At 41.0% G+C, this 15869-nt stretch overlaps 1 protein-coding gene across 1 annotated transcript; it reads right to left on the reverse strand.

Annotated features, from left to right (window-relative positions):
• Positions 1 to 1570: 1570 nt before the first annotated feature.
• MPC1 (mitochondrial pyruvate carrier 1) lies at positions 1571 to 12424 on the reverse strand. The gene is made up of 5 exons (XM_030945898.1): positions 12241 to 12424; positions 7307 to 7310; positions 5014 to 5110; positions 3320 to 3452; positions 1571 to 2576 (listed from the first exon to the last, which is right to left on the reverse strand). Exons 1-5 carry the CDS (start codon positions 12309 to 12311, stop codon positions 2558 to 2560), a joined length of 324 nt encoding a protein of 107 aa, XP_030801758.1. The 5' UTR covers positions 12312 to 12424; the 3' UTR covers positions 1571 to 2557.
• Between the last annotated feature and the right edge of the window lie 3445 nt (positions 12425 to 15869).

Genomic DNA, 15869 nt, shown 5'->3' on the forward strand with positions numbered 1-15869 from the left:
AAGCCATATAATCTTACAAAGCAAAAGCAAATACTGAGCTCTAACTTCTAATTAATCAGTGAAACTCACATAGCCCCATTCTTTCATCCAGTGCTACCTGAGAGGAGTAAGAAAAGAACAAAAGGAAGCCATTAGCACCATTAAGGTTTTCAAACTCAAGAATACACCATCTCCAGTCTTCTTTAAGCTATTATTCTCCTCTTTGGATTATCCCAAGCAGCCCCATCCTAAAACAGCCCTGTGCCAGTGTGTTTCAGTGTTTTGTGCCAGAGGAGTAGGGTGCTGACTAATCATAGAATTATTTATTGCAAGAAGTCCTTTTAATAATATTGCACTGATCCCCTTACACCCAACACCTTTAAACAAAGAAATGGTATGTAAACAGCTTGATAATTAATGCTTTGATTGACACAGGCCAGAGCCACTTGGTGGCACTCTGCCCATATAAACTATTTTTGTCACTAGGCAGACTGACAGGCAGTGGAAATCCAGCCCACACTAGATTTCCCTTCCCAAACGGGGCCAGGTCCTTTCAAGTTCCATGAAAAATGGTTTGTTGCCACCCTCCCCCTTTTCTAAGTCTGCATGGGCTGCAGGAAGCATCCCTGGCTTAACATCTAATCAAAGCAAGGTAAAGCTCACTTTCTATCTGCAATTCACTCTTAAGAGTAAGAGTATGAGTCCAGTATGAAAGAATCTGAGCCTAATCACAGTGAATGGCTAAGGGGAAGAAAGAAGGAGAAAAGTAGAAGGAAATAAAGTATGGTGCAACTACCAGGAAAATGAGGGAAGGGACTCTTGCAAATGGTATCCTCCGGGTAAAGGAGCAAAGACAATCAATGAGCTAATGAACAGTGATGAAAGCAGGTGAGGGTAGAGTACAGCCTGTACTGCAAGCTTCATGCAAGAGCAGCATAAAACATTTCACACCAATGAAGATCAAACTCGGTTGTAGCTTATTTTTCCCTCTAGAAGTAATATAACAAACTATAAGGTGCCAAAATAACCAGCTGTCCTTATCTGCTCATGTCTCACTACTCATTTATACAGAAGTCTAACAGTGCTTCTATTTCAGGAGATAGGGAGAAAGGGGGATGACAACTTTTGTGACAAGACAGCAGTACTGAAGGGGCAGCTTTCTACAGTAACTCTTCTAAAGCACGAAGCAGCAGGCAGTACCAGCTTTAGCCATCCAGCAGACCTGCCCTATTTGCATCTTTCCTGTATGTCCATCAAAAAAAATTACCATCACAACAGAATTAGTAGATGGTCAGTTAAGACTTGCTCTAATTGCTAGAAGGCAATAGCTAATACTGACTTAGTTGCATAGTAAGAGCTCTGAATTCAACCCTGCCTGTCACACTCAGACTACTAAGTACTACCCACACACGCTTTTTGCTTCTGGGGGAAGAAGTTTTAGGTATTGGGATCCACAGGACACTTACCTAAATTCACTACATACCATTTACTTTTTCGGCCTGATTTGCTTCATGATGTTGCAGTAATAAAGCAACACTCCATAATAAAATTTCACTTTTGGGTCTGTTATCACAGTATGAAAAACAAAACCTTTCCAAGTATTCAAGAGTTTTATTGCCATTTGGAATATGTTTATTGTTCAAAAACACTGCACTGAAAAAAAATCCGAACATACGTTCTCACATTCTTTGTCAATTTTACCTTTACAGCAATGTAACTTTCAGGCAGATCATGCAGGAAAACCACTCTCACAATGAAGTCAAAAACTACTGAAAGGCACTTGGCGTCTTTCAGATCTTAGACTCCAAACAAGTTTAGTTTTTTGCCTGTGTAAGAATTACATACATCTAGAATAACTCAAACACTAGGAAAAAAATAAAAGCCACTGAGAACTTCTTAAAGAACAAAATCAGGCTTTGTTGCCTTCCTTCATTCAGTGCTAATGCTTTTGTTTTTCCAAGCCTTCTTTAAATAGTGTGCGACATAAAAATGGATGTTAATGAAGTCTCTTTACTGAGAAAAGGCATGCAGTGAGGGAAGAGGGATGGCTGCTCACCCCAGGCTGCCTATCTACACATTTGTTCTTGTAGATCAGCAAGCCACTGCTTAAGTTAAAAAAAATAGAATAGGAATGAATGCACTCAAGTTAAATGGCTTTTAAGAATATGTTAATACAAACAATGATACCACCTACAGTTCTGTTTACTGACCTCTGTTCATGTTGATTTTAAAATGAGTTTTGTCAAACCATCGTGGGCCACTTTTGTACACTGTTAGATTAAAAAAATTGGTTTTCAAATATTGCTTGTTATTTGGGTAGCTAATGTTTTAATAAAAGGGTAATTATTAAAGATCAGTAAGGCAGCAAGACTTTAAATGTAATTGTTTACATCACTGAATAGTACTTTTTAAAAGGCAAGATAAAAATATTATTAGAAGAATTCTTGGTGGGGTCATATTCATAATGGATGTTTCTGTTTCACCCCCACCGTAATTGTCACAGCAACTGTAGATGGCATGTCTTCCTTGGTTGTCATTCAGGATGAATACATTCTCTGGCTTATTTCAAGTAATATATTTAGTTCTTTTTCTCCATCCTGCCAAAAGAAAAACAGCTTTTTTAAGAGTGAATATTGAAATACAATTGCTATTAAAAACACTTTATGAATGAAGGACATTGATCAGTAACTTTGTATACAGAGACAAGTCCATTTGTAGTTTTGCAATCTCATTTTCTAATTTACATTTCAGAAGGTTTCATCCTCTATTGCTCCACAGTAAGTTCTTGGGGCAGAAGAGGGAAAACCCATAATCCTGATCATCAGGATTGCTTGGGGCAGTGTCTGCACTGCTTGCTACACAACAGGGGTGTGAGAGTGATCACAGTCTGTTCCCTAGACACACTCAGTTGGCTCCACCTCATGTATGGAACAGTCAGCTCTGATAAGTTTTGTATGATTTCTCTTCCAGACATACAGCTCCTTCGCAGTTTTATTGATGTTTTCCATCTCAGGAATTAGTTACCGAGATGCAGATGAACCAACAGACTGCACCAAAAAACCCCCAAAATAGCCAGCAGCTGCTGAAGGCCCTGTCTACACTCCCTCATGACCATAAGGGCTTCCTGCCTTTTCTGTGTGCAGACCTCAGAAGGTTCAAAGAAGCTGCAAAGTAGAAAGTTCTGCCTACTGACAACAAGCTTGTTAACAGGTTTGCAAAAGGTAATGAAGTTAAACAAGTTCAGGAACCATGCAGAGCTTTGCACCACAGTTAAAAATCACTAACAGAGTATTCCAGGAGCCATCAGTTTATGACTTCCTCATTTAAAAATGTGACTTGCCTGTATTTGATCAGTCGTCCTCCTTGAATAAGTTGTGCAATTTCATTAGTGAAGTGGCATGCAAAAAGAAGCCAGTTTCTTGGCTGCACTTTGTAGGCAAATCTCATGAAAGTCAAGGAGTAACAACACAGTGCTGCAAAAGATGATAGATCTTGTTAAGAGACTGCAAATATCTGCATTTTGTTGAGTCACAATTTTCCTACTAGTAAAATGTAATGACAAGCAGAAGATTTGTTGCTGCTTATGAGTTTTCCAACCACCCTACAAACATGTCCACTTTGAGGATCCAATGCAAGAAAACACTACTACACAAGAAAGCCTACATGGCTGCAGCTTTCCATAACAATTGATTTTACTCATACGCTATCCTTAGCTTATTATCTAAATTACCTCAGCCAGAAAATAAGAGACATAAGTATATGACATAGTCTGTCATATACTATTATTCTGACAATTTCTAAGACAAAGTATTTTTAAAGACACTATTCACTTAAATACACTTCTTTCTGGGTACATTTTAAGATCAGGAGCTTTCAGTGTCCGGGGAATCATGAACATTCAGAAACAAGAAGCTTTGTTATCTGCTTTCCAGAAAGATGAGAAACGATTTTGGTCTACTATTCTACTATAATTTAAATACAGGAAATTACAACCCAAGAATTTCCTAGTTTTGTAAAGTTCTGACGGGCTTAAAGAAAAAATTGGTAAATTAATTGTTCAAGGAAAACAGCCATTTAAAAAGTACAAATATTGTTTTCTCATCCCCCAGGTTCTGTACACACAAACTATATATACCTGTAAAAATTTAAAAAGGTGTCTCAACATTGCTGAGCTGGGTATCTGCCACCAAAACACTATTTGCAAAACAGTTTTGCTGTACTGGAGACTATTTAAACTATTCTTCTGACTCAAGGAAGCTGATTAAGGGACTGAATTACTCTAAGCAGAGCCTAATGATAATGGGACTATAAAATTTCTTAAGCCAAAAGTATTTTGCTTGTGGGAAGAAGAATTACTCAGAATTAAGTTATTAAGTGAATTAAGGATGAGATATAATGCCAAAATTAAGCTAATAAATTAAAACTGCAAGAATTTGAATATAGAGGCAGACATCTAGGCAAAAACTACACATATTCCAAAAAGAGGTGGAAAAATATTACTTATTATTGCATTTAAAAATAGTTTCTCATTAAGAGTCACAATAGTTTCCCATAGACAACTACTTTGCAAGGAGTTAAAGCCTTGTTTGCTGCCTCTTGCACCCTGATGACCAATCATTACCATTTCCACTTTGTCAGTGCTGATAAATATTTAAATCTCGCACTAACCACAAAGGATCATTGTTCTTTATACAAAGAATAAAACTGAGTAGAGATACATTTTGAACAAGTGTGTGCAATAGCTTAAGATAATAGAAGTTATACTTTGGGAGACAGTCTGGTCTTGAAAACTGCTAAGGGTCAAGAGCTGCCTCACTCTCTCCTCCCAAATTAGTGTAAAGCTTTCCAAAAAAGAGCCCTGCAGTTTTTCAGTACCTCAATCTAAATGGCCTCTAAATTATGTAACAAGATATTTGATAACTACATCTGCTTTGATCACAAGTTTGCAAACAACTAATAACATATCACTGCTTAAATGACAGAAACTGTGTTCTAGAATCAGTTTCCTAAAAAGAAGTTTGTCTCAGGTCTTACCAAATGTCATTCTGCCACTAATAATTTCTGGCGATTTCTTCATGTCATTAAAAGCAGCAACAGGAAGACCCCAGTTGGCAACTGGCCCCCAAAAGTGCTGTGAAGAGGAAAAACAAAAATAAAGTTAAACAGAAACAAAAATCTCCTGCAGTATTCTTACAGTTTTTTCTAGAAGACAGGGTTATTGGTAAAATTCCAAGAAGAGACACAGACTATTTTTAATGTCAGAGAGAAACTAAACCTTTCTTTTAGTGGTGTCTACTCTTCGGAATGAAAGGTAAAGGAACCTACTCTGGATCTTCTTTCAGATCAGAGAGGAACTATCTAGAGCCATTGAAATAGAGTTCTGTGTAATTATAGTTTAACAGTCATTAACCATCTGATTGGTAGTGTCAGATACTTCAGATTTATTGCTCACTTCTGCGCAGAGAATTAGAATTTCCCTCTTTCAATTAAGGCTCCTCAAAAATATAATGAAAATGTAAGGACTTGATGAAGTGAAGAACTGAAGGTGTTTTCATTTTATGCTGAGGATGAAGAAAAGCTCAGCAAGCATCTCCTTGTGAATGCTTACACCCTCTCTTTGAAAGAGCAGGGCCAGCAAGCAAAGCAAACTTTACCCTGAAACTATTTGGTGATTACTTAAAACTCAGTGATTTAACAAATGTCTGAGGCAACAGGTGTGTACACAGACTAGAGACAAGAAGTGGAAAGGATCAAATCAGAAAAACTGACAAGTTTAATTTGATGAGTATTATCTAAAAGACTCTAAACTGAGAAAAATAATGACTTAAGTTCAATTTCTGCTACTGTTATGAGCAACAAGGCTTCACCAGAATTCTTTCCACACAAGATGTACACAGTATTTGCCTCAGCTTCTTCTAAGTAGAAACTCATTCTCAGAAGTAACTTGGCCAGATACAACAAAAGAGATGCACCTCACAAGAAAAAGCTTTGCAGATACCAGCTATATCCATTCTTTTGACACTTTCTGTAACTATAACATGTTTAATGATTTGGAATTATCGGGGGTATTTAAATTTCTTGCAATTTTCATTCTAAGATAGTCTTGCCAATCTTGCTTGTAACAGTATAGTCAGACTAAAAGCCAAACTTGCTTCCTGCAGTTGCAATAGAGGAAACTTCAATAGAAAAAAGTGAGTTTAAGTTACACACACAATAGTTCAATTTCAGTGCAATAGTATTTCTGTGAATTCAGATATATAACAGTATTCCGAAGATCAGAGTAAAAGGATTTGTTTGCTATATTCCTAGTGATAGGAAAATTGACATCTGTAGTGGTTAAAGCCTCTTAAGTGCATCAGAGGAAACATGGCACAACTGAGGAGAGCTGGGTGACTACATGGTATTTAAAATGTACCACTACACCAAAGCAAACTTCAAATGGAGGGACACTACCTGTACCTGGTGATGGTTTTCTAGTCATTTCAGGGGTCTCATTTGAACAACTGCAGTTTATGAAAAATAAGCTTTTTTCTTGAATCTCTGAAATATTTGCAGCTTTTAAGAATCTGAGTGACAACTTCTGTTTAGAAAAGTAAATTAAATCAATTTGGTATTTTTATTAAATCAATTGCCATTAGAACATAACCAAATAATACACCATAGATTATGGACCATTCAAATCCAGGCTGTGAAAGCTGAAGAATCATCAGTAAACAAAAGTAGTGCAGCAGTAGCTTTTCTCTGCTGACAAGAATTTTTATTTGGAACCCTGAGATGGCTATCAGGCTTTAAGGGCCTCCAGGCAGGCAGCCCTTTGAAGTCTCACAAAAATTAAAATACACCCGTAAGTTTGTCTTTTGTCTAGGTAGAAGAGCAATTCTTCCATAGCATTACAATTCACAGTACAACAGGCATAAAATTCCCACTTCCAGTTTCAGGGGCAAACTGAAAGGGTCCAGGACAGAAGAAGAGTGCAGGATGAGTTATTTTGTACATTTTTTGTCTGGCCTGACGGCTGTTAGAGATAAGCCAGGTAGTTTGGTTACATAACAGTATTGCTGTTACGTAGAATAAAGAGCTTCACACTGCTCTGATCTTAGCAAAAGATCATGGCAAAGACAAAGCCCCTTTAAATTAAGACATTCTGAAGATGACTTGGTCATCTTAGCCTCAGACTTGCAATTAAATATTCCTAGTGCATCACTCCTGGAGGTTTGTATTATGCCTTTCAGGTGCAGACAATGTCGTAACAGTACTAAGGGAAAAAGACAGCAAATTACTGAAGTTAGGAAGAATGTGAAACCAGAAATCCCCTCCCTTTTCTTACCGTACTGTTCAAGTGCACCATCATTGTTTTCCATTCAAAAAGCACATGAAAGAAAGAAGAAAAAAAACCAACACATTAGTTTTTTTTCGTAATCTACATAGACAAAAGCATACCACAAATAGAAAATAGGCAGAAGTCAGGAAGCTGTCACGGCATTAACTTTGAATAATGCATTGGTGTTAAAAAAATCCCATTTCCCACAAGAGCTATCACTGTGACAAGTGTTTGCTGCTCTTTTTCCCAGCTACATAAAATCCCATTATGGTCAGTGGAAGACATTCAACCTGTCAGAGCACCCAAGATCCCGCCCCAACTACTTTAAAGGATGCCAAAAGACATCAAGCTTTGTTGTGACAAAGCTGAACAGCTAAAATTCTTCAGTGAAAGCTTTGAAGTTGCTTGGAATTCTCTGTATACCTCTGAAAGTAGGTCAAACCAAATATTGCCAGATATGTTCCTGTCACTAAATTTGGGTCAACTGTGGCTGTAGCAAACATGAGCTATAACACATTCCCAGTGATAAATGCAATTACACTTCTGTCATGTATGTAATTTCAGTGATAATCTAGGTACCAGTTTATGTAATAACTTAATGACTTAACTATGCACAAAAGATAGACTACAGCATACATTTAATATTGTTTGCTGTAAAGCTTTTGTAACAAATGCTTACTAACTTTTAAACACCTTCTTTCTAATAAAGGTACTGACAAGACTTAGTTCTGAATTATGACTTACAAGAAGGCATTTCTTATTAGAAATAGGTAGGCTAATAGGAAGCCTGAGTTGCAGAACACTTTGTAACCATCACTTCCCTCACACTGATTTCCATGTTCTTAGATGGCCATTTTATAAATAGCTATGGTAGGGGCACAGTCAGCTCTACTTAGGAAATCACAAAGGATGTGTGTTTCAGTGAGGCTTCACTACAAGCTGGTTCAAGGTGCTTCGTTTCGATGCCCTTGGCTAGTCTAACCACTTGTTGTTTGTTTTCTCTTTAACTGATCTGCAGCAACAGTTGACTGAAGTTCACAAGACAAACGTAATCTTAAATTTCTTCATAAAACCTTAACTAAACAAGTTCAGATGTGTCTTCTGTCACCACATTTTTGTGCCAACAGAAGTCAGCCTTAAAGTGTAAGTTGTTCAGGGAAGTGAAATCCTAAAATAGAATCAAACTGATACTACTTTAACAGAGTAGACAGCTCTGGCTAAGGTCTTATGAGGTTATCCTCACAATCACATGGGAATGGAAAACATAGAAGAGGGCAAACCAAGGGCACATAGACTCTCCCAGGAAACAGGCATCCAGCCCCAAAGCTCTGCAGCCAAGAGAGTTGCAACACATGCACCACATCCAATAGTGAGGATAATGCATGCACCATGTGGACACATCTATTTCTGAAGTGACTCCATTCCAAATTAGTAGTTTCCAAGAACTAAATTCAGTCCCTTGACAAAGAAAACATTGAACTAATGCTTTCAGAACTGTGAACAGCAACTGTTGGACTTACTCAGTTTCCAAGTATCAGTTTTCTGTATAAATGTCTAGACAAGACAAGAGGAACCCAGACAATACCTTGTATCAGTACTAAGTTCATTCCAAAAAGCCTACAGTGGGAAAAACTTAGTTCTCTAAAATTTCTGCATGTATTTTCCTCATTCTGGCAATAAGAATATTAGTAGGCCAGGGACCATTCTGCAAGTATAGGAGAACTGTCACCATGTGTTTTCCCCATACTGCCATCCCCTAAGTGGAAAGGGCACTACCCTTCTGCAAAAGGGAAGATTGTTCAGTTCTCAGAGCACATAAGACAAGCAGGTGTGTGTCCTTCAGTTTCTAGCATGCATCACAGAGAACTTTTTATTTTAAAGTTTTTACGTCCTCATGTTTAAAGATTTACTAAAGAGAACTGAAGAACAGCTAATTTTGGTTCTATTACCAATGCTAAGTCCTCTGAAGTTTTTTTTTAATTAAAAGAGACTTCCTAGACAGCTCACATCAGTTTAAGTGCTCAGGCTTTCCAGGCAATGAACTGTCTCTATTTTAAAGCCCTCTATATTAAGAGTCCCTACATTTGCATTAGTGCTGAGTCATCAGGAAGAGACATTTCAGAAGTGCCCCAGCACACTGCAATGTCCATGCTCCTTTTCCTGTTACCAGGAGATTTTTGCATTCCTTGCAATTCATTATGTGATCAAAGCAATTTAGGCTTCCACCACAAGAAGATGACAGCTTGTCTACAATGATGTGTTCTGTCTTAAAAGAGGAGAGAAGCTGTTTTATTAGATGTTTTTCAGAAGATGTTTTAAACCAATAGGACAGGGAATAAGAGGATGCACTTGCCTACTGTTATTGGCTCAGATAGCATGACTGTAGTGACAGCTGTCATTTTTAGACTCTGGAGAAAAAACACAACTTCGGGTTCACAATACCTAGTTTTAAATAACATTACTGCTGCATTTTACAAGAAGCAGGAAAAGTCTACCTACAGCTTATGTTCTTCCTATGCTCATTTTGAACCATTAGGAGACAGGGTAGATTTGTATTTATATGATTTACAGTTATTCAGATCTCTATTAATCACCACTAGAGAAAAGCCAGATGTGAAACTGGCAGAACAATTAATTTTTAATGACAGTTTTAAAAGCAACTTCTCCTGTTTCTTTGTGCAGTATCTAAAAGCTAACCCATGACATAATGCAATTCCAATGCCAGATATATCCACCTGAGCAAAGCAGCATGCAATCATTTTGCTTGCTTTCATGTTTGCAGCTTATGAAGCTGAAATCAAAGTTACTTATTCCAATAGATGTCTTCAAGTTTTTGATTGTCCCAACCCATAATAATGGAGCACTTAATCCACCACTTTGGGTAACCTAAGTCATTCTATTGAGGGTCAAGCAATCTAAAGCCTGTCACTGGTATCTCAGACAGCACCTTAATTAATTAATTCAGACAAACAAGTTTCATGTTGCTAAAGCCTTGATTAGATGCTGATTTTTAGAACAGACACCACAGCCTCAGAGATTTAAAGACATTTTTACTCCATGAGCAAAGAAAGGCCTTTTTTTAAGGGTAGAGTCCTGTAGTTTGGGGAAGAAATCACCTTCAGGAAGAAATGCAAAGAGATAACTGTCCATTTCTTCTTATGCAGAAGACAGACAAGTCTTTTACTGACAGCTGTTTAAATTTTAAACTCAACAAAAAGCCAGTAACTTAGACACTCATCTCCTAGTGAGCAACAAACAATGCTGAAAGGCCAGAGCAGATGGAACAACTGGCTTTAGCTTTTCATGACACACCCAGTAACAGGAGTACAAATTAAGCGGGTACCTTCGTTATAGCAAGGCAAAACACATTCCATCCACAATGGCAGAACCCTGTGGAATGCTCTTTTTACTGAGATACAGCCACATACACAGCTTCTTTGAAAACTAGGTGAAATACATCTGAAAGTTTTTTTTTTTAAACCCTCTCAGTCTCCAGTGAGGATAGAGATACTTCCAGTAACTGTGATGACATTAGGAAGCAGCTGTTATCTCATCTGGATGTTTGTTTTTCCAGTTATGAAGCAGATTACTGGTTTAATGGCTATTTACATGCTTCACATGAATGCTGTTACAATCAACTAAATGTTAACACTCATATGCATCTATCAAGCTTACATGGCATCCTCAAGACTTTCAAAAGGAATCACAGAAGCCTGCTCTGGACTTTTGTTTTGCTTCTAGGTTCTCGTCCTTCTCATATTTTTGTCCCACTGTTTCTGTGGATTTTGATTTTGTGAATACCAAACAAATTGAGCAAGCTTCCCAGTGCCTCACCATCCCCATGGTAAAGCACTTCTTCCTAATATCTAATCTAAGTCTATCCTCCTGAAGTTTAAGGCTTTACATTATAATCCCTCGTCCATGCAGCCTTTTACCATCTCCTGCCACTTGAAACAAGACTGCATTTCTCAGATAAACAGATGTCCTCCTACATGCTTGCTCAACATCAAACACCAGGTGCAACAGATGCAGGCAAAACAGCAAGCAACAGCTACAGCAAAAGGTTGCTCAACCACCTTTATTAGAAGAGACCATTTTTATTTGTTTAGTTTGTCAAACAGCCTGTCAGCTGGAGAAACTTCAGCCTGCCTACCCGAGACTGTTCTGCACAGAGGTTCAACAAGATTTAAGTATGCCAAAACTGTTCTTTAAGGCAGTCTTGTAGTTGCAGTCCAGACTGCCATATCCCTTACCCCAGCACGCATGACAAAGCTTGACAGAAGCACTGAGCTGTCCAGGAAGCGACTTAAGCCACGCTCCCACGACAGCGGGTTTCTGACAAGCCTCTGCAAAGAGATACCTATTTACACGTACTCAGAGATTCAAATAACCGATCTTCAGACTGTATCCATAATCAGGCTCGCTTCCGCCAAAGGCAGAGCGAACATCTTTCTGCCCTTGTGTCAGGCAGCGGTCAGGCTGTCCCGGTCCCGGGTCCTGTGCCCGCAGCCACCCCCGTGCGGCAGCGAGCCCCTGCCCGCGGCGGGGCGGCACTGGCGGCTGTCACAGCCGGGACGGGAAGGTCACGGAGGGACGCAGCTGCCGCGGCAGCTTCGAAGCGCGCCGCGTCACTTCAAGGTCAAGGCCGGTTTGTTCGGGCCGGGGCTGAACAGTGACAGCCCCGAGCGCCCCCGGGGGCCGAGGTGACGACGGGCGAGACAAGGGGAATGACGGGACCACGGCTCCTCGCTGCCTTCTCCTCCTGGCCAGCCGCCGGCGAGGCGACCTCGCCAGGGGTCAACCGGTGCCAACCGTCCGAGCCCGTAGGGGCGCCCCGAGGCTGCGGGGAGCTGAGGGGTTCGGGGACCGAACGCTGGTCCCTGCCGTCCGCCCGGGCAGGGCGGTGGGCTCGGCGATGACGCCCCCCGCGCCGCGCTCACCTCATCAGGTAGTCCCTGAACTCCTTGCTGCGCACATAGTCCACGGCCTTACGGCCCAGCGCCGCCGCCATGGCGTCTCGGCGGCAGTGCGGTATCCCTCGATCGCCCGCCTGGCCCGGCCGCCTCACGCCGCGTCGCCGCCGCCGCCGGTGACAACTGCCCGGCGCGCCGCCCGCCGCCCGCTTTACGGCACTGCGCGCGCCCCCCCCTCACCCCGCCCCGCCCCGTCACCGCGGCGCTTTCACCGCCCATTGGCTGCACCAGCCCCGCCCCCTGCGCGCGCCCGGCCCGCGGAGACGGTCACGGGCAGGGGGACAGGCAGGGGCCGTAAAGCAACGCGGCCTGAGGAGAGGGGGAGAGCGTCGCAAAGCGCGGCGAGGAGGGGTCGCCGTGGGCCGAGCCGCCGGCATTCCTCCGCAGCTCGCGGGGCTGCGTCGCGCGGCGACTCCGCGGGCCGCGATTGGCTGCGGGGCAGCGGCAGGTGGCTCCCCATTGGCGCGCACCGCCCCTCGCGGGGCGTGGGGCTCCGCCCCCGGTTGCGCGAGCGCGGCGTGAGGGGAAAATAGGGCGCGGGAGGGGGAATGGGGGCGTGAGGGGCCAGGTGACACGGAGAGGGCGGCAGAGCTCTGACTGAGGGCTGAGCTGGTAGGACGTGGAGTTGTCCTGTCTGGAAACATTCCAAACCCACCTGGACGCGTCCCTGTGTCACCTGCTCTGGGTGACCCTGCCTTGGCTGGGGAGCTGGACTAAATGATCTCCAGAGGTCCCTTCTAACCCCAGCTATCCTGTGATTCTGTGACAAGTACTTCGATAATTTTAGTTGGAATCGTCTAAGATCGCATCTCGGACCAGCACTTTCTATTTCATACCTGAGCAGAGGTTACTTACGTAGAAGGGAAGATAAACTCTAACCTTGCTAATACTATCTCAAGAAAATATGGACCATACAAACAAATTCTTATATCTTTGCTCAGTGCACTAGAGATAGTGAAAATGGATGTTTATCTCCTGTGCTTTCCAAAGACTTGCAGCCTCAGTTTTTAAGGTCCAGAGCTGGGCTGAGAGTGCAGCCTGGGGCACAGCTATGCTCTGCAAGAAGCCCTGGGTGCCGTGGCTGCATTGTTTCCTTCTGCTTCCTTCTTCCCTGCAGGATCTCAGGTTAAAACAAAACAAAACAGAACAAACACGAAAACCCAACAACAACAGCAAAAAAACCCCAAACACCAACCAAAAAAAACCACCACAGAACACACACACCAAACCCAAAATGCTCAAAAACTGTACCAAAAAGTCCCAACAAAAAGCTTCTCTTCACACTTCCTCCCTCATTGCTTGCTTAGAGAGGAGCAGGTTTGAGGCAAAGCATTGGGTAACCTCTCCTTCTATATGTATTCAGCATATGACATGACACCCCACAACAACGCCTCGCTTTGCTGTGTGAGTGGAAGAATTTTAATCCCCTTGGCATATTGCATTATGAAAAGCCAAAATGGAGCCCAGCATACTTCTGTAGACTACTTAGACTCCTATTTAAAAGCAGCAGTGTGAATCTGAACAAGATCTCAAGGAATCATTTATTCCAGTTGATTTGGCATGCACTGACACAAGGAAGCTGTGTGGAAATCAGTCCTGTATGTTAAAACAATCCTCATGTGGTATGATTCCATCTAGGTGGTATCCTAGATGGCCAGGCTCAGTCATTGATATTACAGCTACAATTGGAGTACTAATTTTTAGCCTTACATAATAAGGCTAAAAATGTAGTCTTATTCTGCTTTACTGAAAATTTGTAATTTTTTTTTAACTCCATGTAGGGAGCCAAACAATAATCTGTCTTCATTGGGAGGTATTGTTTTTTAGTTTTTCTTCCTGGAGTAAACAAGTTCTTTTAGCCTTTTCTCACAGGCTGTGCCTGTTACATTTTTTAACCTTTTGCCTACTCCATTTGGGTTTAGCTTTCTTAAAGCATAGCCAAGGGTCACCATGTCTCAGTCAAAGCCTTACCAGCAGTGCAGTACTCTTCTCCAATTTTGAGAGTATGTCACTTTATTTTTTTGTTTTCAAAGCAGTTAATGTAAAAATCATTAACCTGAAATGTGTCCAGAAGAAAGCAGTCCCACATGACAGGCTCTACCAGTTATGCAACAAAACCAGCTAGCGAGGATTTGAAGTTTGCCTTTGTTCTGTATATATTTATAGAACTTTTATTTGCATACTTTTGAAAGCTTTTTAAAAGGATATCAAAAACTGTACAAAAGATCCCCTTAATGTATCCATAGCTTTTCTTTTACCCCTTTTACCCTGTTCAATAGAGAAATTAGATTGGATTTGACATGGGTTGCTCTTGAGAAGTCCATGTTAAGTGTACTTTTGAGCATGTTGTTCCCTGAATGAACATTAACTTGTAGTTTAATAAATTGCTGAAACAGGTTTTTCTTTGTGGTGTGTTTTGGTTTGGTTTGTTTGTGTTTGTGTTTTGGTTTTGGTTGTTTTTTTTTTTTTTTTTTGACTTATAATTTGCTGAGTTTTTCTTTTCAGACATGTACTCTTCTCCAGTGTGGGACTGCCTTGTCCTTCCATGACCTGGAGGAAAATCACTGATCATCTCAAATTGATAATTTCGAATTGTTTTTGTGAGGGCCTGGTGGATTTCATAGCAAGTTTCATTAGATTTTGCCACACATTTTTTCCTATAATATATTCCACCTGTTTTTTCCCTAGTCTGAACTTCTTCCTATTTTTTCATGCTAAATTCATACGTATTGTGGGTTATTAGTACCACAATTCTGCTTTTTTCTGTCATGGACTTTTTCTGCATTATTGAATGACTGCAACTTCCTTTGTCTCATTTTATTTTTTAATGCTTTTATCAAAGTCCTTTACTTGTCTTTTATGTCCCATGATAGTTGAAACTGATTTCATAGCTCAACCTTTCCGATTCTGTTATCTGCAAGCTGACACCATTTCTTTATTTTCATCTCCTCATGTGTCCTTTTGGCTATTGGCTTGTTCCCTTTTAATTTTTAGGTCATTTTGTGCTTGTGAATAAGACAAGCCATGTATGTCAAAGGATGATGGCTCCTGTGTTTCTTCTAATCAGAGCAAGTAATTGTAGCTGGTTTGGTTTTCAAACAGACAGGACCCCGGCAATTTTTTATCCCTTAGATTATCTTCGCAAATATCTTGCCTGGCATTTCCTGGAATTTCTTCCTGACATTCTCATTGCTTTCTTTTGTTTCTTGTTAGCCTTGTACTTCTGACCTTTGCAAGGAGATACTTCGGAAGTTTATTTGGCTGTCAGTTATTCTCCTTATTTTCCCTCACACTTTGGCCAGGTTGCTACATTTTTAATTCACTTACTGACTTTTGTTACTGTTGGTCATTCAGCTACAACTTTTCCTGGCTGGATTTGAAAGCCGTTGTGCCGGAGTTCCCCTCTGGGTTTTCATCTGATGGACTCTAAGCTGCGCAGCAGTTACCCTGCATGGGATATTCAACAACAGAGGCTTCTGTAGATAGCAGTTCTGCAGCCCCTCATCCCTTGCCGCAAGCACATGTCTGCACTCTCCTGAACTGCTGTCTGCAGCTGGGGGTGGTGCAGGAGAGCATTCCTGACTCCTCCATTTCTG

This window comes from Camarhynchus parvulus, chromosome 3, assembly GCF_901933205.1.
Source record: "Camarhynchus parvulus chromosome 3, STF_HiC, whole genome shotgun sequence".
NCBI classification, from domain to species: domain Eukaryota; kingdom Metazoa; phylum Chordata; class Aves; order Passeriformes; family Thraupidae; genus Camarhynchus; species Camarhynchus parvulus.